We start from the raw sequence: 25,328 nt of genomic DNA on the forward strand, positions 1-25,328 counted from the left end.
TTTACATAATTGAATGCGGAACGAACTAACTACAGCTTGTAAACCAGCAATTTAGTAAGTCGTACAACATTATGTTCTCGTATAGCGTGACTTATTGTGATAAACCGTACTAAAATGTGTTACTATATTTTTTTCTGAAGATCATTTTTGTTTGCTGCTAATTGTGGTAAGATATATATATTTTTTTAATTTTCAAATAATCTCAAAAAAATATTTTTACAAATAAATATTTTTCAAACCTTTCATAAATGTTTAGTCGGCGAATGTACATGCGCGTCACGCACATGATTTTCGGGGTTTTCTTTTACAGTGTTTATCGCTGTAGCTTACCTTTAATTAATTTTTAAAATAAACAATAATTTGCTATGTCGTTTTTCATGTTTTAGAGATTCATAAACATTTTGAAGTAATGAAAACATATAGCTATAACTTTTAAGTTAAGTCATTTCATGCTGTCATTGATTTCCCAATCGTATCCCCCAATTGATATAATTATTATGAAATCCAATTCATTACGGTCCACCTACTACTTTTTCTGATAGAACAAAAAAATCCGTTTTCTTATGTCCGAGAATTATCTAAATAATTATTTATCATCTAAAATAATAATTTAAAAATCTTACATGTATTTAGTACAAGAAATACCCATTTCCGTTTTTTTTCAAAGTCGATGAAATAATATAATGATAAATCTTTGAATCTAAAATCAATATAAATCCGTATTTCGTTTTGGAAATATCAATTCCTAAATAATTTGAACTTTTTTGCGTGAAGAATCGTGCGTTTGCGTTAGCAATCGTGTAAGATCGTGTAACGTGTAGAATCGTAAACGTGAAAGATCGTTCGTGTATCAGGTTTAATCGTGCGTTAATCGTGCGGAATCGTGCGTGTAACGTGATCGTTCGATTAAGTTGTCAACAATAACGTTCCAGCCACTGTAAGAGGAAATGGACATGACTGTATAGCCACTTGATATGACTTTAATCCTGTTTTTAACGAAAGCTTAAAATGATTTAAAATAATTTACGGATCGGTTAACGGTTTATTAAACGATTAATAATATGAATTATTTTGAAAGGAATAACTTGAATTAAATATTATATTTGATGTGTTGAAGATGACTTGTATGGTAAGAGATCAGAACAAAGTCCTTCAGCAAAATGTTATCCACAATCGAACTGTGTGGCAAGTAATGCAATTGACAGAGACAACAGTACTTGTATGCGGACTGAATACATCGGTCCTTCAGCAACATACAAAACAATGTGGTGGTACGTAAATCTGGGAGACGTGTATAGTGTGTATAGCATCGAAATACTGTTTAAGTCATACGGGAGACAATATGGTAAGTTTTCATTGCATGTTACAAGAACATGGTAATAAAGTTCATTGTCCTTTTCAATAAAGAAATCGCTAAGATTTTGCATTGGATTCTAATTAAAGAAGGACGTAATTAAACCAACATCGCGCGTAACGTCAGTGTTTCCAGTGTTTACATTTGTAAGAAGAAGTTACAGTCGTGATTTAGAAATTAAGAAAAGGTTTTAAGAAAGTCTTTAAAAAGAAGTATTTTAGTCATTTATTGAGAAATGATACAAGAAGGCGTCGGATGTTCCATAAGTATTCTTGAAAGTGAACCGACCGAGCCAGGTAAAAGGTAAATATTTGATTAGTTCTTTAGTCGAAAGTTATATTTTCTGCTGCAACAATTTAGCAAATTAAGTATATATTCATATTCCTAAAATTTCCGAGAAAGTAAAATATCAATAATAGTAACAGTACGATAATAATACAACTATCCAGACATGCTTATTTAGCAGACTTAATTTTACAATCCGTTCAGATTTTGGTTGCCTTAAGATAAAGTGTCGAAATTTTGAATATTTAATTCATATGTTGTGACGTGATGTTCAGCCAATAAAAGCAATGTTGTTTTCATCACAAGTGACACTAGAGGTATGTGAGCTCACTAAATAATACCCCTGCCTACCATATGAATAAAATGATAGTGTCCATGTTTTGCTTTGGAAAATTTTACTTTCTATATTGTTTAATAGTAACGGATAAAGAGGAATAACTCGTGGTGTCCCATGTTATTCAGAAGTCGCCACACCTCAGGCTTGAAAAGCGGGAGGGTATAGAGAAATCAGGATGTCCGTCCGTGCATTTGTAGGTCCATCTGACTGTTACGCTTATGAGTTTCTATTTTTTTCCTCCTAAACCACTGAATGAAAATTGATGAATCTTTCAAAATATCTTTATAACATTGTGCCATTGTGACCTCCTTTCATGTATTTAACTTTTTGATCCGACACATTTTTCGGGTTCCCATAGCAAAACATTGACACTGCTAGGGGTATCATTATGTGAGCTCATTGCTCACATAACTTCAAGTTTTTAAACTTTTTTCGATACTTCAATTAATCGTCATTTTGTTTAAAATCGTAATATTTTTCATTTCTATGTTGATTAAAAAGAATATAAAAAGAGGCAAGTTTCTGAAAAATGAATTGATGATGCAGAAAAAAAAAACAATGGCTATGTTAAAAGTCAACCTTAATTAACAATTATCAATTGATTGATTAGCAAATACAATTCAGTCTAAATACTAATGTTGAAAACAGTTCTTTACAAATTGTTAAACAATTATGTACATACTAATTTCTTTACGGATATCTCAGGTTGCTCAGTACATGAAGGATTTCTGCAGAAATCACTGTTGCCCCTACTTTAAATAGAGTACACATATGCATGTACTCTAAGGAGGCTGGGGGTCAATAAAATAATTGTTGGATATAATTCATTTTATTAAGATAATTTTGATATCTTAAGCTGTCTTCTATCATTTGGAAAAGAAAAATATCATACATTTTATTTCTTAAATTCTATCATTTTTGTTTGTCTTCTACATAGTATAGCTTCTACAAAGAAAAAAATATTCCAAAATGGTAACCTCCTGTTATCTTAATGAAATTAATTACAAAATCAGCTTCTTTAATTGTAGAAAACAGACAAAAAGGGCGTTTTGCGGGGTTTTCTCTATATCTTTCTAATACTGTCAACATAGAAGATGGTCACTTGTGCTATAGAGACGGACTACGGTTACCTCCCCTTGACTTCAAAACAACCTGTACTGGACATGGCTCTTATGTTGTATTTTACAACGAACGATTGGATGGGACTCTTTATCCTCAAAAATATGAGATGTTGATAATAACGGAATTATGTGAAGTGATAGTAAAAGGTTGGTTTCATGCTTTAATGGTGTTTAAATAAAGATTTGAGGTCAATAATTCTGTTTAATTTCATGTTATATGTTTCTATAGACCTCACATGAGGATTTTAATAAGAAAATTAATTTTATCGGGAAATCATGGAAACAACAGATTTCCGTACGCGGTTTAAACATCTTTTCATTTTCACAAAACCGTATACAGCGAGGTCCCATGTCGTAGTAGGTGCTGGCACATAAAAGATCCCTCCCTGCTAAATGACACAAAGAGCAGTGTATAGGACAAAAATTGCAGCTCTCCACCGCCAAGTGGCGGCGTCTCCATATGAGTGAAAACTTTTCGAGAGAGATGTGAAACAATATACAAACAATCAATCACTTTCGCAAAGTAAATTATATCCTTAATACTTTAGAAAATTTGAATTGTTGTTGTGTAAATGTATAAATGAGAAAATTAAACTCTTTTATCCAAAAAAAAAACTAAAAATGTGAGAAGACAACACCAACAAACAGGTAATATTATTGTAATTCCCTGCTAAGTGAAGTGTCCAGAGTTTAACACAATGAATGCACTTGTGAAAAGTTAACTTTTTGAAAACAGGCCACGAACTCCGTTACTGTTAATGTTTCCGCTTCAGATCACCAGCATACTTGGGTGATTAAACTCAGAACACATCACTGAGAACGGACTAACAATTCTAGTGAGTTGGTTTTACTTTCTCACGTTTATTCTCTGAGTTTTCTGGATTATGGTTTGGACATATTTCAATTTTTTTTCCTTTCTAAAGTATTAAAGAAACAGTTTTCTTAAAGTTTAAAAAAACCCAATGATTTATAAATCAAACACATCCTGAAAATCGAGGTTTCAATAATTTCATGGTAAAATAAGTAGAGCATATTATACCGATAAATTTAGAACTTAAATTATTCAAATCTGTATCTCAGCACCTTATAACTGAATGCAATTAAAAAAATGTTTATAAAAAAAAGAAATTCAGAGCAAAACTTACATAAAAGAAAGAAAATTTTCACTTTGAGATTTGAGACAGTTTTTTTTTCTGATATTCGTATATTATTATCAATTTAAATTTATTTGGTTATCCTTTAGAGATATATGCCGGGGTCCTACGGTACCGGTGTACTTAACTTGGAAAGTCACGCATTCGGTCAAAAAAGTTTTATATAGTCATTTACCATGTTGTGTCAATAGGGAAATTAATTACCTTCTTATTATGTTGTAATTGTGCTGTTTACATGTTTTAACATGAAGAAGATAAAAATCTACCCGAGCCTAGCGTTTGCGTATTCAAGGGACGTTACTCTGGTACCGGTGCAAATGTATGGCAACTTACATGTAGAATAGTCATAAATCAAAACAAAAGAAGTCTTTTTTTATTATTAAAATCAACAAATTTTCCCATTTAGAATTAATGTTAAAGAAAAAATGGATTTATATTATATTATTAAAAACTATTTCCATCAAAATTCGCTAAAATATATTGATCTAATATTTTTACTTCATTTAATTTTTTTGAAATATTACATTTCTTCCATTGATCTTATTGATAGATGTATAATCAAGTTAAATTATACAATTGGTGAAATTTACTTTATAATGTTTTTTAATTAATAATAAAAATTAATTTATTTCCAAATAAACCAATTAAAAAAACCATTTTTTTTTTTTGATCGATGTTTTTTGGTACCTTTTCAGGTTGATTTGAATCAATGTCAACACAAGCTTCATTTTTATTTCGCCATTTGAAAAAAACTAAAAAAAAAAAAAGCCTATATCATTTTAACAAGAGCAGTCTGCCATATATTTTTTAGACATGACATGTGACCTAAATTCATCGATTGACAACAAAGTGAAGACTTTCTGGGAAAATAATTCACAGTATAGATGTTTTAACACTTTAATCAATGTCTTGTATGAAGTGTGGTGCAAAATAACACAGAAAATATGGGTCTTGTGGAAAATAGCTGATTACTTATCAAACATCGTAACATTGAAAAAAAAATATATGTAGCTTGACAGCAGTGTATCACTTATCATGTCCAAAAATAGCCAGCCACTAGGTGTCGTTTTTTGCACGTGAGAAACGAAAATAGAACTAGGAGACTTATTGTTCAAAGAACAATAAGAGGTCTTTCCACCTTCTTTGAATTTTAATTTTGTTTTAAAATTAAATTCCATGAATAAGAAACCAAAATTGTCTTAAAGGATAGCAAAAATTAAAAATTAAAAAAAAAATTGAAATGACCTTGACCTTTGACTTTGAAAAAATATTCAAGGTCAAAGGTCAAGGGTCATAATGCAATTAACCCCATGCTTCTATGACTTATAGCTTTAAAGTAATAAGGTTTAATAGTAAGTACAAAGAAGTTAAAGGGCAATAACTCATATAAGGGGTCATCAGATCCTTTTGCAACTATGCAGTGAAGTTAGGCCTAAAGACCCTGAAGACATTAGAGAAGGTTTGGTGTCTCTACCTTCTATGGTTTTGGAAGAGTAGCGATAACAAGGTTTTTTGCACAAAGGGCAATAACTTTTAAAAGGTTTAATCTTAGGAGACAAGAATGGGATCTTTGAAATAGTTTAAAGAGGACATATTAATGGTGCATAGACATTAAGTATACGTTAAAAGACAAAAGACATATAAAAAGACCTAAAATTCTCAGTTTTGGAATGACCGTGAACTTTGACCTTTACATGAATTTGAAGGACAAAGGTCATTGAATCTTTTGCAGTTGTTTCCATGTCTCTACGACTTGTCGTTTTGAAAATTTTTAATTATTTGTAAAATTCAAAAAGTTTCAGGGGCAATAACTCATTGAAGGGGTTCCCGAATGCTTTCGCAATGAATAGATTGAAAAGTCCCCTTTATTAGTTGAAGACATTGGTGAAGGTTTCATGCCTCTATGGTTTATGCTTTCGAAGGAGTAGCAATAACATGCATTTCTTGTGAAAGGGGCAATAACTCCGAAAGGGTTCAAAGTTCATTTACGCAGGGTTTAACTAAAAAATCATTTAAGACGTACATTCATATAAACTATAAATCTTTTCAATAACTTAAGAAACAAAAAACCATTCGGCGGAAAAATAATAATAATAACTAGAGCAAAGCTCGTTGCAAAGCAACGAGTAGGTCTTCCGTCCGGTTTTGACCGGAAGTGCCGGAACAAAAGAAAGCAATGAGCTAAGTAGTCTCCATTGACTTTATAATTTCAATTTTGCATCAAAACCTTCAAAATAAGCCATTTTTGCTACTTCCGGTTTGACCGGAAGTGACGATGACGGACGGAAAAACTACTTTTTATGCTCCCAGAGACATATGTAACCCAAAAACTTGTCAAGGACGGCAAAAAAACTCGTTTTCCGACCACTTCCGGTTTGGCCGGAAGTGACGACTCCGGACGTATTTTGACGACGCCATTAGATAAAGCTTGATATTTCGAACAACTTTGCTTCTTTGACTTATTACAAATTCTCAATACTTTTTGAGATATATAGGAAAAACTTTCGGCCCCTTTTGGCCCTTTATTATACGGGCTAGCCCCTAAACGTTGATATTTTTCGAAAGATTGTGACATTCTTTACAATTTTTGTTCTATATCTTTTAACAAAATATTAACGTGTAAAAAGATATTGCCAAAAATGTGTGAAAAATTTCTGAATTCTCGATAGATCTTTTTTCGAGCCATAGCGAACGCCGACGTGCTGCACTTCCGGAGAATAAGAAAGGTATGCGTCACATCAGCACATCTTGCTCTATCATCGCTGAAAATCTTACGTTTCTATCTAAAAGCACTTTTGAGAAAAATGCTGGACAACGTGACCCTCTGAAAATCACTAAATCGCGGAAATCTCGAAACCGGAAGTGACGTCATAAAAATAAAAAATTATATATCAGGTTTGGTTGATGTTCCATCAGTCCTGAAAGTTTCATGAAAATCGATCGAGCCGTTTCCAAGAAATCGCGTGCACAAAATCGGTAAGAAAAAAAAACAATAATAAAAATAATAAAAATAGTGGAAAAGAAACCTAAGAATAACAAGAAGGTCTTCCGCTAAAGACGGAAGACCTTAATAAAAAACAGAACAATTTCAATAGGTCTTTCCACGGAAAGGTGGAAAGACCTAAATATCCCGGTACCGTAGAACCACCGGTATCATAGGAATGGAGTATAATATGTAAGTTGTGGTTCTACTTCTGTTGCGAATAGATTATCGAGTAAACTGTTGGTTTTCTTTTTCACCCAGTTATTATTATTTTTAGCTTTGGTCCTTAAAAATATTTCCCACCTGAATTTATTTAAGATAATAGTTACAACACTGAATTAGTTTTTGATGTAACCTTTATTAAGATATTCAGACTATACACCCGCACTTACTTTTTAAATAAATAAGAAGCATTTATTTATAATCCTACCTATATTTGATATATTTCAATAATGTTTAATGAAGTTTAATATATACATGTAGGATTGAAACAAAATAGCTGGAAACTATTCTACTATTTCATAGCCATTCTCTGTAACCTATGTTTAAATCGATATTTTAATAACAAGATTTTAATCACAGTAAAACGTGTATTTGTTACTGTGTGTAGTTAAAAAACAAATTAATCCACTTATATAGTAAATAATTATGCTTATTCTTTTAATTTATAAAACATAGTGGACTTAAAAAGATAAAACTACTACTTATACAATGAATTAATTACATTGTACCCGGTTGAAACAACCAAACACGTATTTTCGTGCCAACGCGATTCTGAGTAAAATAACGGATTTTTTCTTTGAAATTCACAATTGTCTATTGACCAATTTAAAATACTACTGTCGGCACATGTATATTTTGAAAACTATTGTTTAATGACTGTTTGATGTTCTTTTGAAGACTAATTTTTTTGTGTTACAATACACATTAAATACTAATTAAAATATTCTGGATATACTAACTAAGTATTTGATATCGGGAGATATAGGACACGGAGAAGGGTGGGGGGCTCTTAGTTATATTAAATGCATATATTTAGGTACATGTACGGTGAATGAAGGAATTTTCCCTCTCTAATATTAGATTGAACTTAGTGTACAAAAAAATCTAATGTATTACATTTTAAACAGTTGGTCTTTTCTAAAATTTAAAATCACGCTAATAAATTTCATTAGCTCTAGAGATATTTAATTAACTGAATATCTGCTGTACTGTTCATAATTCTCAGACCTATGTGTAGTTCTTACAGTGTATATATGTTCTCGTGCAATTTTTTAAATACGTGTTACATGTAGAAATAATTTTTTGTGTATTCTTGTCTTTCTTGGATTATGATACATCCATTAATAATTTAATTTGTCGTCTTTTACATTACAAGATGATGCCTTGCGAGCATTTGTACATTGCCCTTTTTTAAATTAAATATTTTAACATCGTTCTACATACATGTGGGTACTTAATGTATTATTTAAAGGAAATTTCACGGATAAAGTAACAACTTAGTTATAATAATAGAAATATAAATATCGTAGATAAATTTTGCAATAAAATAATTATTCTTCAAATACGATATTTTAGTTATCTAATCAAAAAACGTGTAAATCCTTGCCATCAAAAAGATAAATCCGTTCACTTCGGAGTTCCGAATGACAATGAAGACTGAACGATAAGTGAACGGTGAACGCAAGGTGAACGCAAAGTAAACGGAACAAAGAGCGAACGGTGAACGTTTTGTGAACGGTGAACGCGAGCGCAGGGTGAACGGTGAACGCAAAACTGTGAACGGTGAACGCACGCTGAACGAACGGTGAACGCACGCTGAACGAACGGTGAACGAACGCTGAACGAACTGTGAGCGAACGGGAAAATGGGAAAGTAGAACGTTTCAGGGACTGTATGGTTACCAAGAAGGGAAAATGTTCGATTTTGTGAACTTTATATCAATTTTAAACCCTGTGTGCCAAATTCTTGAATCCACTTAGAGATTGGGCGGTAGTCAAAATTAAGAGTCAGGTTAGCTGTTAATAAATATCAATCATAAAAGTTTTGGGAATCTACATTAAAGGGTACGTATCCAAGGAAGGAAAATGTTTTTCAGGTTTTGAAGCATATATTTTCTGCTTATTTCCGTAGCAACGCCCTATTTAAAGAATTTACAGTAAAACACGGTTATAGCGAAATCCTGGGGACCTGTTGATTTAATTCGCTATATCCGTAATTCGTTATATCCGTATAACGAATTCGTATAACCATATATAGCGAATTCGCAATATGCATGTTTTCCATCAAGTGTTACTATCAAATATGTTAGGTAAGCAAATATTACAAAACATACCTTCGATAACTAAGGTTTTATTATGAATTGAATTTTATATACAAATGCTGAGAGAAAAGAAAGTAATTTCAATTATTAAAATTTTGAAATTTTTGAAAGTTCGTTATAAAAGATGTAAAATTCATTATATTTAACCTCAACGGAACTCAAAATTAGTTCGCTATATCCGTAAATTCGTTATATCAGAATTCGTTATAACCGTAAAATTTTACAAGGATTTGTTAAGAATTTTGCCGGGGACCCAGAAACACTTCGTTATATCCGTGAATTCGCTATATCCGTGTTCGTACTAAACGTGTTTTACTGTAATCTGAATTTTTTCAAATAGGAAAACTAGGAGCACACCAACATCTTTAAACTTTGATCATTAGTTATGAGGAAATGTGCTTTTTAAAAAAGATAGGATCAGATTTAAACATACAAAGTGTTACTTCGAAGGCTCTCTGTGGTATAAAAACCTTGGCAACCATTGCCAACCGAAATGAAATATCATATTTTGTTCTTGGTATATGTTTCAAGGCTCTTTTTTCTATTATTTGGTCACATTTCATCCTATGATTGCTTTTTATTTTTACGTGTATGACTTTATAATATTCAATGAATATTTTTTTTTCTTTTGAATACTTTGTTACCATAGTAACGTATGTAATAGTTGATTTACCAAACATGTTCATCATGCATTTGAGACATCTGACCTACAACCTTTGGAAACAGTCATTGCCGATTGTTTGCTTTGCCGCAAATGTTAAAGGTACTTGGACACAGATTTGAAGTAAATATTTTTTCATTTTTTCTGTATAATATCACGAATTATATATTTTAATTGCATTTCCCACAAAAATTAATTAAAAATCTTAATTCATTTAAAACTTATTAAAACTTTAAATTTTTTGGCGGGTTTGATTGACACATCCTTGCACTTTCACAATTTTTAACTTTATTCTTAATCCTTAGGAAAAGTGGCAATTTCGATGTGTTTTAATGAGAAATATTAAAACTTTTATCGAGAAAAATAATTCTATTCAGAGAAGAAATATTAGAAAGGAAAACACCTTCACAAGTATCGTCAATCCGAACTAAGAGATGCGTACAGAATTTAGCAAATCGAGCACACTCGTGTTATGTACACAGTTTTTGTAAACAGGGCTCGAGTTCTGTTATTGTTTATATTTAGAATTCACCGCGTGCATTCAATCGTCACAGTCTGCTTACCACAACTGCACGGACTGACAATACATTGTGTGTTTGTTTTGCTTTCGAACGTGTCTACTCTGAATTTTCTTGCTTTTAGTATGAATATTTTTCAATTATGCAAAACGAGATTGCCACTTTTCCTAAGGATTAAGAATAAAATTAAATTTGTGAGAGTGCAAGGATATATCAATCAAACCCGCCGAAAATTTTGAAATTTCAATATCTTTTAAACGAAATGAGATTTGTAATTAATTTTTGTGTGAAATGATATTAAAATACATAAGTCGTAATATTATAGAGAAAATAATAACTTCTAATCTGTGTCCAAGTACCTTTAAGTATGGGGCTCTAAACATGTTAAAAAATGCAATTTTTCAAACTTTAAGACATGTTGCCATGGTAACTATAAAACATAGCAACCAATTTTTGCCTGATTTCAGTTTAGGGTATCAATTACTTTTATCATAGAGAGTTTGGAGAAATTCTGAGACTATGCGTGCCACAGCTCCTTTATAAAATTTCAAATCATTACAGAGAATGGCTCTTAAACTCTATGGGTAGGAATTATTGGAATATGTTATTGTCACATTAATTTTAAGAGTTCTTTTTAATTCTATCGATATCCCCCTAAGGGATTCCATTTGAGGAAACTAGATAATCTGAGCTACCCGATTCGCAGTAATTATAAGTGATACATATACCAGGAAAAAGAACCCTCATTGCTCAATGACCGTAAATGCCGAGTATACACGTAAACCAAAATCTCGCCATCGGCATGTTGTGGCGTCTCCATATGAGTTGCAAATTCTTGAATTTGACTTAGATAATCAACAAACAAGCTGTAAAAATATTGGGAAACACCAACTTATCGAGAGAAATCAAAGCCGATAACTCTCAGATGATATCGCAATTCTACTTTTTCCTGGCACGTACAACTTGCGTTTCAAGTTGCTTTCTACGCATCTGTATTTATCTTACTTTAATTTTTGCTTCATTTCTGATATTCGAAAATTATCACATTTCCTTTTTTTCTCTTTCTATTTACAGTTACAAACTTATTGTACTACATGCATTAATGATATTTTTAGGTTGTAAAAGGGGAACATATGGTACATTGTGCAACAAGCATTGCTCTGAACATTGTGAAGACAATAAATGTGATATCATAAATGGAACATGTATGGGATGTATGCCTGGATGGACTGGACAGTTCTGTCAAACACGTAAGGTCACTTTCTCAAGTGCATATGTTACTACATTTTTGGTCTCCTTTCAAAACCTTTCAAAAAGGTATATTTATACATGCATTAATAGCGTGTGATAGTGGATCATACGGAAACAACTGCCAACTTCGGTGTTCAGGACACTGTATGAATGGGCAAACCTGTAACAAGGTGACTGGAATCTGTGATAAAGGTTGTGCTTCCGGATGGACAGGACCAAAGTGTAATGAACGTGAGTTTAAATTATTTAGTCTAGAATTATTGATTTTTCGTTTTCATCGTTATGAGTAGCGGTAATTCCATCTTTGATGACTATCAAAAACAGCATGTAGTTATGGACGCTTTGGCCCAAACTGTGCTTTCAACTGCAGCGGACATTGTTTAAATGGAAACGCATGTAACAAAGAGACAGGCTTCTGTGACTCTGGATGTACTCCTGGATACATCGGAATTTTTTGTAATAAAGGTCTTTACTATTTGAATTTGATTTCTTACACTTTTCCAACATACAAGTTTCATTTTGAGGGTTTCCTTCAAGTGAACTCTCTTTCTTATTGTATTTTTAATTAAACAGTGTGCTTCAGTGGTCTGTTTGGTGAAAGATGTAGATATCGTTGTAGTGGACATTGTGCCAATGATGAACATTGTAACCATGTAGATGGACATTGTCCTAATGGCTGTCAAAATGGCTATCTCGGGAGTATATGCAACAAATGTAATGTAGAATTTCAATTATTATTTTTCACAAACATTTACAAACATTTTTATGCTTTACTTTACATTTCTTATAGCTCTTCAGTTCTAAAAACGACTTATATTTTTAACGAATGTTTAATTATAGCTTGTGCGGCGGGTTTCTATGGTGCAAACTGCTCTAAAAATTGCTCTCAGAATTGTAAAGGATATTGTAAACATATCGATGGATCCTGTTTATGTAAAAGTGGTTGGAAGGGTTCCCCAATTTGCAGTTCAAGTAGAGAATTCACTGTTCGTGTATTTAAAAACGAATTTATTGACACTTATTTACTTGAAATTTAAAAAAACGCCAGCAACTCCATATTCTCAGAGCACTTTCTTTAATTTACTGCAGATAAAAAATTTTGGAAGCGTTAAGTTTCTCATAATTTATATAACGTTTAGGAAGCCATAAAATATCTTCTTAAGAAGCTTCGAACAATTAATTGAATGGATGAATATTGTTTTTTTTTACCTCGACATGAAGGTGCTAAATAAATATCATTCTACGACATGTTTCAATATGTTCCAAAGAAACATGATTTTACAATTTTAGAATGCCCTCCTAATAGGTATGGTGAAAATTGCATTTATCCCTGCAGTGCCAACTGTGCTAATGATACTTGTGATAGATTCAATGGTAGTTGTACGGAAGGATGTCAAGGAACATATTATGGAGACATATGTGAACAGAGTAAGTAAAAAAAAAATTCACTAAGATTTATAGAACGGTTTGAATTATTTTGGTAATTAACAAGAGTACAATATTTTTAAGGTCATATATTTGATTTTCATAAATATGTTTTATTCAGGAGAGGGGTCTTTTCTAATAGTGAACAGTAACTCTTCAAAACCTTTTATCATCGGCGGGGTTCTCGTTGCTATTGCCTTTGTAATTATCCTTATTGCATTTGGTGTTCCTTTATTTCGGTAGGATAAGTTTGTATTGTTTGTATCCAATTTTGTTTTTATTCCAAAGAATCGGAATATTTAGTCACATAAATGTTTTGGTATCTATTCATGATTTGGTCAATGCATTTTCTTTTACTTCTCAAAATTACTACATGTAATTTTAACTTAAATTTCAGAAAAACAGGCTTTAGATCCTGGATAGAAAAAAGAAGGCTCTCCAAAATATATATAACCAGCAGAGACACATTAAAACAACCTAAAGATGAATCCCATTCCTATCAAACGTTAAATACCTTCAAACCAGAGAACTACATAAACTTTGATTTACATGAAGCAGAAGATGCAGCAGCACGTGCTTATCAAGGATTATCTATTTCTAAGAATGAAGGAATTACGTAAATCTTGAACTGGACAAGTTTTGAAAGAGAATGATGTTATTCAATTATCAAAGGCCGCCCCCTTCCCATTTTGAAATTTTTGTGTGTAAACTTTGTATGTCTATTATCCTAAAATCAAGGAAAAACAACACTTATTTGTAAGCACCTGTCAGCTTTCGGCCCCCGAAAAGGACCTTGCCCTAGACCCACTGGGGGCTTCAGTACAGCCGACTGACCCACTGCTTTCTACTGTTACACCCCCCTTACGAAATACCTGGATTCGCCGATGATTATTAAAGCAATTAACATAATTATTCAATAGATATGTATTGGTAGCAGATTAAAAAAATGCATAAAATTACTTTAACAAAAGTGGTAAATATTTACTACGCTGTACAAATTGTCTTACAAAAAAACACAATCATGTAATTAGGGTTCTCCCTTCTTTACGTTTACTCAATTTAATAGTCAACAAAATCTTGTGTGTAAATCTTCATTATTAGGCTTGTGGACTGGTGTTATTTCGTTTTTGTTTTCTCTGTCAGGTAATTCTACATTCGCAGTGTTTAAATTATTTAAATTTATTTAAATTATTCGACTTTCTCTGAGAAGTTGATAGTGATTCAGTCAATGCAGCAATAAGTACTTTTAATAAGGATAAATGGTTTATTCGGGAAATCTAATCCCGAAAAGCTTCCTTGTCGTTTCCGCCAGTACCTCGAGAAATTGAATTATTTGGATTAAATCACATTTTATTTAGCAATCACTATTAAGACATATTCTTTTTTAATTTTAATACCCTCTACACTCTTTTTATACATTTATTTGACAAATTGATGACCATATAAAAATATTATTTCTCAAATATATGTTAAATTGATGTAAAATCCATCTTGAGAGTCAATAAAAATTCAAATAAACTGTTGATTTTTAGTAACAAAAATAATTCTTTATCAATTCAGAGAGCAACGCGTATATCTAAAATATTTAATTGTGACTTTATAAGGATGCATTTTTATTGGTGATGGCGAATGAATGATCAAGGATATTGTTCTGTACAATTAAGAAAGGTGAATTTCCCTTGTAAAAGCTCTCGGAAAATAGTTCCCTAATCGTGTCTCTTTAAAGCTACCTCAAATAAAGTTTTTGGCTAAATATAATACATGTATTATGTATGTTCAATTTTTGAAATCTTCATTTTACAATGTATTTCAAATGTGATTAAATCAAATAAGGAAAAAAAAACGCTGTTCAAGCAATGGTAAGGAAATAATACAATAATTATATAGAACAAAACCAAAAAGGAAATAAGAAAAATACTTTACTTGATTACAAGCACACATGTATGTTCATAAATTAGTTTTTTTATCAGCAAAAAAAAAAAAAAATCCGTTCAGATTTAAAATAAAATATTTACTTCAGTAATCTTCTGCAATAAATAGCACTATGAAGGGATTTCTTATTTGTCAATGTAAAGTTTGCTGACTTCTCAAGCGCTACATTTCACATTTACCACAACATTTCGTTTCTTCTTTTATTAGTTTTTTTTTCTTGTGTAATTCTTACGCTCGTTTGAATTGTGGTTTAAAGACCATTCAGCAGCGAAATAATAAATACATTTTGGAGACACTTATTCAGGACGCATAGTTGTTACCGTTATATATACTGAAAGGAAAAAGAAACGCAGGGTAGCATAATGTTTGAAAACACTTTGACCACATGACCGAAAATTACGAAAATTGGTCAGAAGAGAAATTTAGTTACTGTGCACCAAAATCAGTATTCAGAATTACTCAACCGTAAAATTTATGACGTCACGTAGGGAAAACGCTAAAAAGCCTAAAACACGTGCAATTTTATAACGACGAGTTTATCAACAAATCTTGTTACATTATTTGATGCATATGAGGTATGCACATCGTTTTTCAATATAAAGAGACATTATGAATTTCTTGCAATCTTGGCACAGTTTATGGAAGTTCAATGGGGTCTTTTTTCGAATTGCCTAATTAATGAAAAAGGCAACAACGGTTTATTAAGCAGTTTTTTGTAAATTTTCCCCCATAAAATTTGTAACCCGTTGTCAAAGAGGGTCTGGAATGGTCTTCAATCAACCGTGACGATGATGTTAACGCGAAACAGAGCCATGTTACGAGCTGGTTATTCGTCCTGCAATCTCTTAAATCGCCACCTTACTACCACAAAAACAGCCATTTATACAGTAGACGATTATAATCATTACATTCATACGAAATTTGAAAGGAAACAATTCCGCAATTTGATTTTTTGAGCCAGTCAACTTACTGTTTAATTCCTCTCACTGGCGCATGCGCACGCCGTTTGACTTATGTTTTTGCATTGTTACCCATGCCAAATATAGCCAGGGTCTGAAAGATAAATACTCTAATGAAATTCCAAGCAAAGGAGAAATAAGGCTCTGACAGATGCACGGGAGAGACATTGTAGATAATGAGTTTTCGATTTTCACTTTTGGGGGGTATCGTCATTTGAACTTCAGTAACTCATGAATTATTAGACAAAATCAAATGGGAATTTGGTTATATCTTTTTGAAAAATGATTTTAAAAGTTAGATATAAAAACTAAAACATATTTAAAGAAAAACATATTTAATTCACCTCAGAAGTTTACCCTGCGTTTCTTTTTCCTTTCAGTATACATTTCCTCATCTTGTTGATATTGTATCACCATGAAACTTTTACCTTTAATTTTCTTTAGTACTAAATTTATTTGAAAGTCATTTGGATTTCGTGTGTATATAATTTTTTAAATGATTGATTCGTATTGTTCATTTTATGCTAGTATTTTATTTTATTTCTTTTCGATTCAAATATAATTATCATAAAAGGAAACTATGTTACTATGTTTAAATTAACAAATAGATTTAGATGATCATTTGAATTATGCACCCAGTAGTTGTAGGACAGTTACGAGTTGTTTTATGATTTTTTATATTAAAGAATAAAGAATTTCAAGTATACCATAGAGTGCATTTTGAGCCGTTTTCTCTCAGATGAACCATGTATTTGAAATCGGTAAATTGAATTAGAGAGCAATGTTAACTATGTGTAATATAACACAATCTTTGTGCAGACGATATAAAAATAAAAATCGGTCATGATCAGATTTCAAGTCAACAGGAAGGTTGGGATAAAATTCACAAACTGGAAAAATGTATATAAGGAAGACGTATTTATTCTGACAGAGCAGGAAACACTTTTTAAAGAAAATAATGTTTACTTGCAAAATTTAATGTAATCTACAATCGAGATCACCAGCGTTTAGAAATATGCTGTAGATTATAATTAGCAAATAATCAAGATGACTTTACTTTCACTATGTTCGCAATTAATAATTTTCCGGAAAGTTAAACCCATCATGAATGCTAAAATTCGTTTAAAAACGTGTCAATGTTTATATGAACTTTGGATTAATTCCATAGAGCGTGAAATTAATTTTAAAACAATCGAGATTGTTCCTATTTAAGAAATCCGTTATTTTATCAAAGTGGAATTTAAGTCGCTTACAGTATACTTACTTCAAAAAATGAGAAAAATACCAATAAACAAATCAAGGGAGTATATTACCGTATAAGTAGAATTTTTAGCGAGGATTTAATTTTGGCATTATTTGCGAGGGTCCCGAGATCGCTTAAATTAAATATCGCTAAAAATTAATTACATTTTATTTGTAATAGCTTCTTTAGTAAGCATTTTAAAATCGCTAAAATTAACGCTAAAAATAAATTACCATTTTTTAAGGATAAATCGCTAAATTTGCGTCTCGCTAAAATTTCCACTTGTACGGTATTCATAATGCTACATAACAAAAATGAAATGCTATTTTTTAAACTCATCAAAGAAAATTGAGTCTGAATTTTTTGTAGAAAAAAGACAGCAAGGTCGGTTTGTTGGATTTTCCCTTTTTCTATCAAATTCTACCAATAAAGATGATGGTCACCTCTGTTACAAAAATGGACCTCAGTTACCTCCCCTAGACTTCACAATAAACTGCAGTGGATATGGCTCTCATATAATATTCTTCAACGAACGACTTGATACAGTTGTTTATCCAAGAAAGTATGAGCGTTTAATTTTAATTGAATTATGTGAAGTTATTGTGAAAGGTTAGTTTTTGTACACGGTGTAGCAAATAGTACGTTTTTGTTTCATCACATTATTCATGATCAACATTAATGCAGGTAGATATCGAAGACCTTGGTAATCACCAAAATCGCAACACTGCAATCTACAGCGAAATATAACCTTTCATATCCTAGAAAAACTAACCAAAATATACATGGCACTGTGTGTGACATTTATTTTTTTTATCTTAAGTATGAACTTATTCATATCAAGATGCTTTGAACCGAAAAAATATATATGAAATACTCTTTATAGACTTTTAAAGCGATACATGTTAAATAATATAGCTTAGTTTATTATATGTTACTTTTATTTTCATCAGGTTGCAGTAAAGCAGGGATGTATGGAAAAACATGTGGGAAGAACTGTTCTAGGAACTGTCAGGGAAACAGATGTGACGTCATCACAGGCACTTGCTTTGAATGTACACCTGGATGGAGAGGGTCATTTTGTCAAAAACGTACTTTAGCTAATTACGTAGTTTTATTATTATTTCATACAGTCATATATTATCTAAATCAAAAATTTATATGAAAAGATGAAGATACAAATAGCGTACTCTGAACTATCGAAAAATATAAGGAATTAATCAGTTATGTGAAGTGAGCAATAGAAATGAAGCCTTATATTCCAGGCGTGGGATCATTTTGGTAGGAGAAGTAAACCCTGTTAACCAGTTACACATTTTTATGTTTTAATTACGTTGACGAAACATTTCATAGTCGAAGTAGGTATATGTATTAAAAGCAACTCTTGTAACAAAGCAAAATATGATAAATAAAAAGGATATATTCGCTAACAATGTTATGACGACCACTGAACGAATCCATACTTGCTTTCTCCGAGGCGTTGAAATCCAAGTAACATCAACTTATTTATCTGTAGCAGAGACTCTGCTTTGTTTTTACTGGTTCACTTGGATATATATCGAATCGACTTCGAAATGAAATCAATAATGTGTCGTCGATATTTCTACTCAGTACATTTTGAGATGAAGGGCCATCAAGTGTTATTTTCTTCTCATGTAGACGTTTCAAACATTCTACAGTATAGGAAAATAAAAACAATTCAGCATATAAATGTAGAAAATAAGTGCTTATATGAATTTTAACAATTTCTTGGTAAATTTTGCAATTTGCAATATGTGTAGAATCAATAAAATTTTAAAGTAGCTGATTTTCTTATTTCCCTTTGCTTTTTATCGAATTGACAATGCATAATGTTTTTTTATCTGCAGATACAAACATCTTTTTAGGTCACTAGAGCCAAGTGATCTGAGCTTTTCTGATCCAAATTTGTGTGTTGTCTGTCATCGTTGTCGTTTTTAGCGTCTTCTTCTCAAGAACCACTTGACAAAATCGAACCAAAAATGCCACAAAGAATCCTTGGGTAAAGTTATAATTCAAGTTTATTCAATTGAATGGCCACATACTTTTCCACTGTGCTAGGGAAGAGAAAACTCATTGAGAAATATCGAAGTTTCTTCAAATCATGACCCCCGGGGGTAGGACGGGGATTACAATAGCTTATCAAAGTTTTACACAGGAATATACAGAAAAAATCTTTAAAAGTTTTCATATCCAGAACCTTTGGGCCAGAAAAGATTAGACTTTATTGAAGCATCATCAGGTAGTGTAGATTCATGTTTTTTTTCATATTATACTCCCCGGAAATGGGGGGGGGGGCAATGGCTGATAACAATTTTACACAGGAATATATAGAAACAAACTTTAAAATCTTCTTCTCCGGAACCATTGGCCCAGGAAAGATAAAACTCATGCATGTGGAATTATCCTCAGGTAATGTAGATTCATGTTTGTTCAAACCATGATCCCCGGGAAGAGGGTAGAACCAAAATGGATGTTAAAAGTTTTCCATAGGAATATATAGGACAAATCAATTTTAAAGTAATGACTGGTGATATTAATATGGAAACATCCTCTGTTAGAGTTAATTCCTGTCTGTTCATATTATATCCCTTGGTGTTTGTTGGGGCCATAATTGGCAATCAAAGCTTTACATAGAAATATATATATATATATTTGGAAAATTCTTTTAAAATCTTCTTAACAAGAACAGCAAAGCCATGATTGGTGATATTTATATGGAAGCATCCTCAGAATTCTTGGGGTTGGTTTGGAACACAACACAATGTGGGATCAATTTTTACATACGAATATATACTTATAGATATTAATTTTTTTGTGGAGATTAGTAAATCCATGATTAGCAATTTTTTTTTATATGGAACTAATGGAAGCATCCAGGGGGGTTAGGTTCAGGTTTGTTCAAATCATGACCCCAAGAGTTAGGTTGTGTATATAAGGAAAGATCAAATTTTTGCATAAGAATTGATAAGAAAAGACCTTTTCAAAAGTAGAATGGTAATATTTAGTCAAATTGACATGTTAGCATTTGCAAGTAGAAAAGATTAAAAGGATTACTTCATTCTAAATATGGATTTGACCTATAGTACTTATAGTACCGGGCTTGGTTTTCTTTCTCTACAAAAATCTTGTGGATATCGTTCCGAATAATGACATAAGGCTGAATACATATTTATTTACAATTTGTTTTTTCCAAAATCTTTTTCTCAGCGAGTAGAGGTACGAGAAACCATTTCATTGATTTCCGGAGTTTTTTGCCTCCAAATGTAATAATTGATATTTGTCTTAACTTCTAAATGTGCATAATGGTAATGTTTACTGCCTCTGAAATTCTATTCTTTATGTTTATGCTATTTTATCCGTTAATATAATAAAACATGCCATTAATGTGTACAAATTATATACATGTTAGTCTAAATCAAATCCAAGGGAGTTCAGTTACTGATATATGTACTAGCCAAAATCAATGTGATTAAACTCTAAGGAATATATACAATTGGAATTCTTTTTTTTGAGTATCACAGAGTGAGTATTACTTGTCCTCGCAGGAAGTCTGTTTATGCTGAGGCTTGTTCCGCCTGACTGACAACTCTACATTAGATTGTTACGATTTGATATCTCTAGAGTGTCTATATCAATCATGATTAAGCATGCATAAAGGATAGATAAATAAAGCAAATTACAATGTATACAAGTTTTTAAAAAAATATTAAATTAATCTTTGAAAGGCGAAAATTTAACACTTCAAAAGTATGGCATCAGGTGGAGTCGAACCTCCAATCTTTAAAAAAAGTCAGTGAGTGTAATTTGACAGCGCATATATCAACTTTGGAGGTTTATAGCAAAGTTGTAAATAATAAATTTTAGGTATAAAATACAAATTTGAAAAAAATTATTCAAATATACCGTAGAAAACAATAAATAAAGATTAGATTTGAAGTGTCACTTTTCTGGGAAATTGTTCTCTCCTAAAGGTCAGTTCGTTTGTAATCCTTACATCCTATATTCAAATCATGGGGGGTCACAATTGGAGGTCAAGTATTATGTTGAAAAAGATATACATGATTGTTTTATTGAAAAAGTAAAATTCTCAAGTAATAAATAAATCAAAGCCCCCTTCCCCAAGTAAACTTTTTATTATTGAGCTGTGTTTTAACTAGACCATGTGCTCAGGTGAGCGATGTGGCCCATGGGCTTCTTGTTTTGTTTGTGGTGGTTTGTGTTTTTCCTTGACTTGTATATAATTTAACGTTCTGGTTTTTTTTTTTCGCAACAGTGTGTAAAGCCAGTTCTTTTGGGAAATATTGCACAAAAAAGTGTTCTCCTAATTGCATTGGGGTATGTGATTCCCTTGATGGGACCTGCGTATGCTCACATGGAGTAATGGGTTCTCCTAACTGTAGTACTGGTAAAACATACTTTTTTTCAAATTGATACTAGGATTTTCACTAAATTATAATAAACATAATATTACACTTTCATGTACGTAGATTACTTAAATTTAATTCCGAGAAACATTGGTTTATAAAAAAGACTGTCTCTCTCTATCGCGATGATGATACCAGACACAATGCTTTTTGTGGCTCATGTATATTTTGGTTGATAAAATGAGAAACATATTTATTTTATATATTTTAAGATTGTCCACTTGGTTTTTATGGCGTAAACTGTGGTCACATTTGCAGTGGAAACTGTAAGTTTAACGATACCTGTAATAACATGAATGGATCTTGTCCACAAGTATGCATGGAATCATTTGAAGGAGAACAATGTGTTGTAACTCGTAAGAACATTGGTAAAATGATAAAGATTTTATATATATATATATGTTATTAGCATTCATGGACATAAACTTATTTATATTATATTGTCTAGCTCTGCACTGATTATTTTTAAACATAACATAGATTAAATATATATATATATATATTTTTAAGATGGCTAATTTTTTTTTTAAATATATAAATTGAAAAGATGAAAAAAAGCTTACTGAAAGGATAATTTTTCAGATGAAACAAACACAAACTTCGGATATGGTCCTTCAGTGACAATTGCAATGGAGACTGGAATTGGAATTTCCATTTTTCTTAACCTTGTACTGCTGTTTTGTATCATATTATTTAAAAGGTATTCATTCCAAACGTACCCTAAGTGAGTAAGCAGTTCTTGTTTACGATTCACAAAATAAAACCCGCGGAAACGATGGTGTAAAATTAGTCATACTATTATGAAATCCTTGAATACCGTAAATATTACATATTAAACATATTATTCTAGATGGTAGTGAACACAAATTACTCATGCAATATTCTCAGAATGCTTGTTTCGATTAGATATGATTTATTTATTTGTCTTGAACCAGAAAAACTGGGGAGGGGTTGTCTTAAAGGAATTTTTTTCGAGTGTGTCCATCTAACTGTCAATTGTCTGTCAGCCAGTATTTACTACTTGGTTTTCTGTACTTTTGTCTTATACTTTTTAGAATTGATGTAAAATTACTTGATACCTTTATAGTGTCGATTGAAAAATTCAAGTTTGAATTTTATACATGTAACTGTAAGCCATCATTAAGTTGCTATAGAAAGTCAGGTTTTTAACATTCTTTTTCTTATAATCACTGCGCGATCGGGATCTTGCATCACTAAACTTATTCAAAAACGATGAAGATTATTCATTATACCTTCCGCTTTAAAAATTGGAGGGTATATAGTTATTTGGATTTCCGTACGTCCCTCTCTCTGTTACGCTTTGGGGTACCCATCTCTTATCCGCAACTCCTCTCATACCACTGAATGAAATTTGATGAAACTTTCAAGTTTCAATTATCAAGTTAGATATTTTTAATACACGTTTGACCTACAACTTATTGGGTGAATCCGATCTAAAGATTCGTACGCGTAATTTTATACAACCAGGTTAACTAAATATCAATGTTCCGAAGACAAGGTTAAAGAAGACGGTTATCAATTGTTAATAGCAGCGACTTAATCAATTTTTACATGTCGAAATAATACCAGGTGCAATAAAGAATGAATATTTTTTTACCGATTTGAATCCAGTACGGTTTCCCTGTTTGAGGAGACAGTAGTGTTAGTCAAACAACATTAATATGATTATGGCATAACTGTCTTACAATTGTGATATTTTGACAAGAATTCAAAAAATATTATTTTTTTTTTATGACACATGAAATGTTCTGATTAAAGCATGCATGTATGTCTAATGGCAGTCAAAGACGTATTTAAAGGTACTTGGACACAGATTTGAAGTTATTTTCTGTATAAAATCACAAATTATATATTTTAATAGCATTTCACACAAAAATTAATTAAAAATCTTATTTCATTTAAAAGTTATTAAAACTTTAAATCTTTTGGCGGGTTCGATTGACACATCCTTGCATTTTCACAAATTTTATCTTTATTCACAATCCTTAGGAAAAGTGGCAATTTTGTCTATTAATGAGAAATATTAAATCTTAAATCCAGAAAAATAATTTTATTCAGAGTAGAAATGTTAGAAATCAGAACTCCTTCACAAATATTGTCATTCCATTGTGTACAGAGTTTAGCAAATCGAGCACAATTGTGTTATGTACACAGTTTTTGTAAACAGGGCTAGAGCTCTGTTACTGTTGATTGTTTACGTTTCACTGGGTGTGTTTAATCGCCAAAGTCTGCTCAGCACAACTGCACGGACTGACAATATATTGTGTTTGTTTTGCTTTCGAACATGTCTACTCTGAATTTTCTGGATTATAGTATTAATATTTTTCATTCATACACAACAAGATTGTCACTTTTCAAAAGGATTAAGTATAAAGTTAAAATTTCTGAAAGTACAAGGATGTGTCAATTAAACCCGCCCAAACAAATAAAATTTTAATAACTTTTAAATGAGATAAAATTTAATTTTTGTGTGAAATGCTTTTAAAATATATAAGTCGTAATATTATAGAGAAAAAATTAACTTAAAATCTGTGTCCAAGTACCTTTAAAGAACTCTTCATTCATAAACACCCTTCACGCGGTAGCTCAGTCGGTAGAGCGCTCCTTCCGTGAACGGGAAGTCGTGTGTCTCGGCCACGACTGACCTAAGTCGATAAAATAGGTAGAAACTGTTCCTTCGCCATGCGCGCGGCAAAACGAAGGAAGGGGCGTAAAACATCATATAAGCAATCAATCAATCATTCATAAACAAATGTTTATACTTTCGGCACGTTCCATATACATTGTCTAAAAACATGATAATTATCCTAAAAAATTATTGTATTATTGTATAACCATGTGTTTGATTTGACGACTTTATATTTCTTATTGCAGTAAACGACAGCTAAAGTGGAAGAATGTGGAGATCAAGTCAACAAAATATATATGTAGTTACCAAATGCCTCAATCGTCAGATCCAAATGATGGGCAACACTACTAAGAATTAAATTTAACCGAGATAAATAATTCTTACCATAATCTTGGAACATTTATCTCATTAAATGAAAATCGACTTCAATGGAAATACATGTGTATTAATTATTGGTTGTAAATTAAAGCACTAAAATTATATTTTAATTACACACTTTTTTGTTCAAAATAAAACGTAATCTTCATCTACGTGTAAAGCTTTTTTTTTTACCTTTTATCTGTATTATTGGTCGCTCAAGACATGGCACGCAAAAAAATCGAATTGCTTGAGAATTCTTTCCATGATTCATATCCCGGAAAGTCGCTAAAAACAATATACTAGTGTGCTGAACACTGGTTATTGAGTGGA

The 25,328-nt window shown here is 31.6% G+C and overlaps 1 protein-coding gene across 1 annotated transcript; it reads left to right on the plus strand.

The window, feature by feature from the left end:
* Positions 1-2,897: 2,897 nt before the first annotated feature.
* Positions 2,898-18,643, plus strand: LOC134269354 (tyrosine-protein kinase receptor Tie-1-like). The gene is made up of 6 exons (XM_062751552.1): positions 2,898-3,244; positions 11,852-11,986; positions 12,078-12,218; positions 12,561-12,701; positions 13,324-13,415; positions 18,497-18,643. Exons 1-6 carry the CDS (start codon positions 2,968-2,970, stop codon positions 18,641-18,643), a joined length of 933 nt encoding a protein of 310 aa, XP_062607536.1. The 5' UTR covers positions 2,898-2,967.
* Positions 18,644-25,328: the final 6,685 nt, after the last annotated feature.

This window comes from Saccostrea cucullata, unplaced genomic scaffold (genome assembly GCF_032062105.1).
Source record: "Saccostrea cucullata isolate Sc308-1 unplaced genomic scaffold, CSIRO_AGI_Scuc_v1 ctg855, whole genome shotgun sequence".
Classification (NCBI taxonomy): Eukaryota; Metazoa; Mollusca; class Bivalvia; order Ostreida; family Ostreidae; genus Saccostrea; species Saccostrea cuccullata.

Coding starts and splice junctions, on each gene's coding strand:
- LOC134269354 (XM_062751552.1), top strand. CDS start 2,968: ATGAAATTAATTACAAAATCAGCTTCTTTAATTGTAGAAAACAGACAA. Junction 3,245..11,851: donor ATGTGAAGTGATAGTAAAAG/GTTGGTTTCATG, acceptor TGATATTTTTAG/GTTGTAAAAGGGGAACATAT. Junction 11,987..12,077: donor TGGACAGTTCTGTCAAACAC/GTAAGGTCACTT, acceptor ATGCATTAATAG/CGTGTGATAGTGGATCATAC.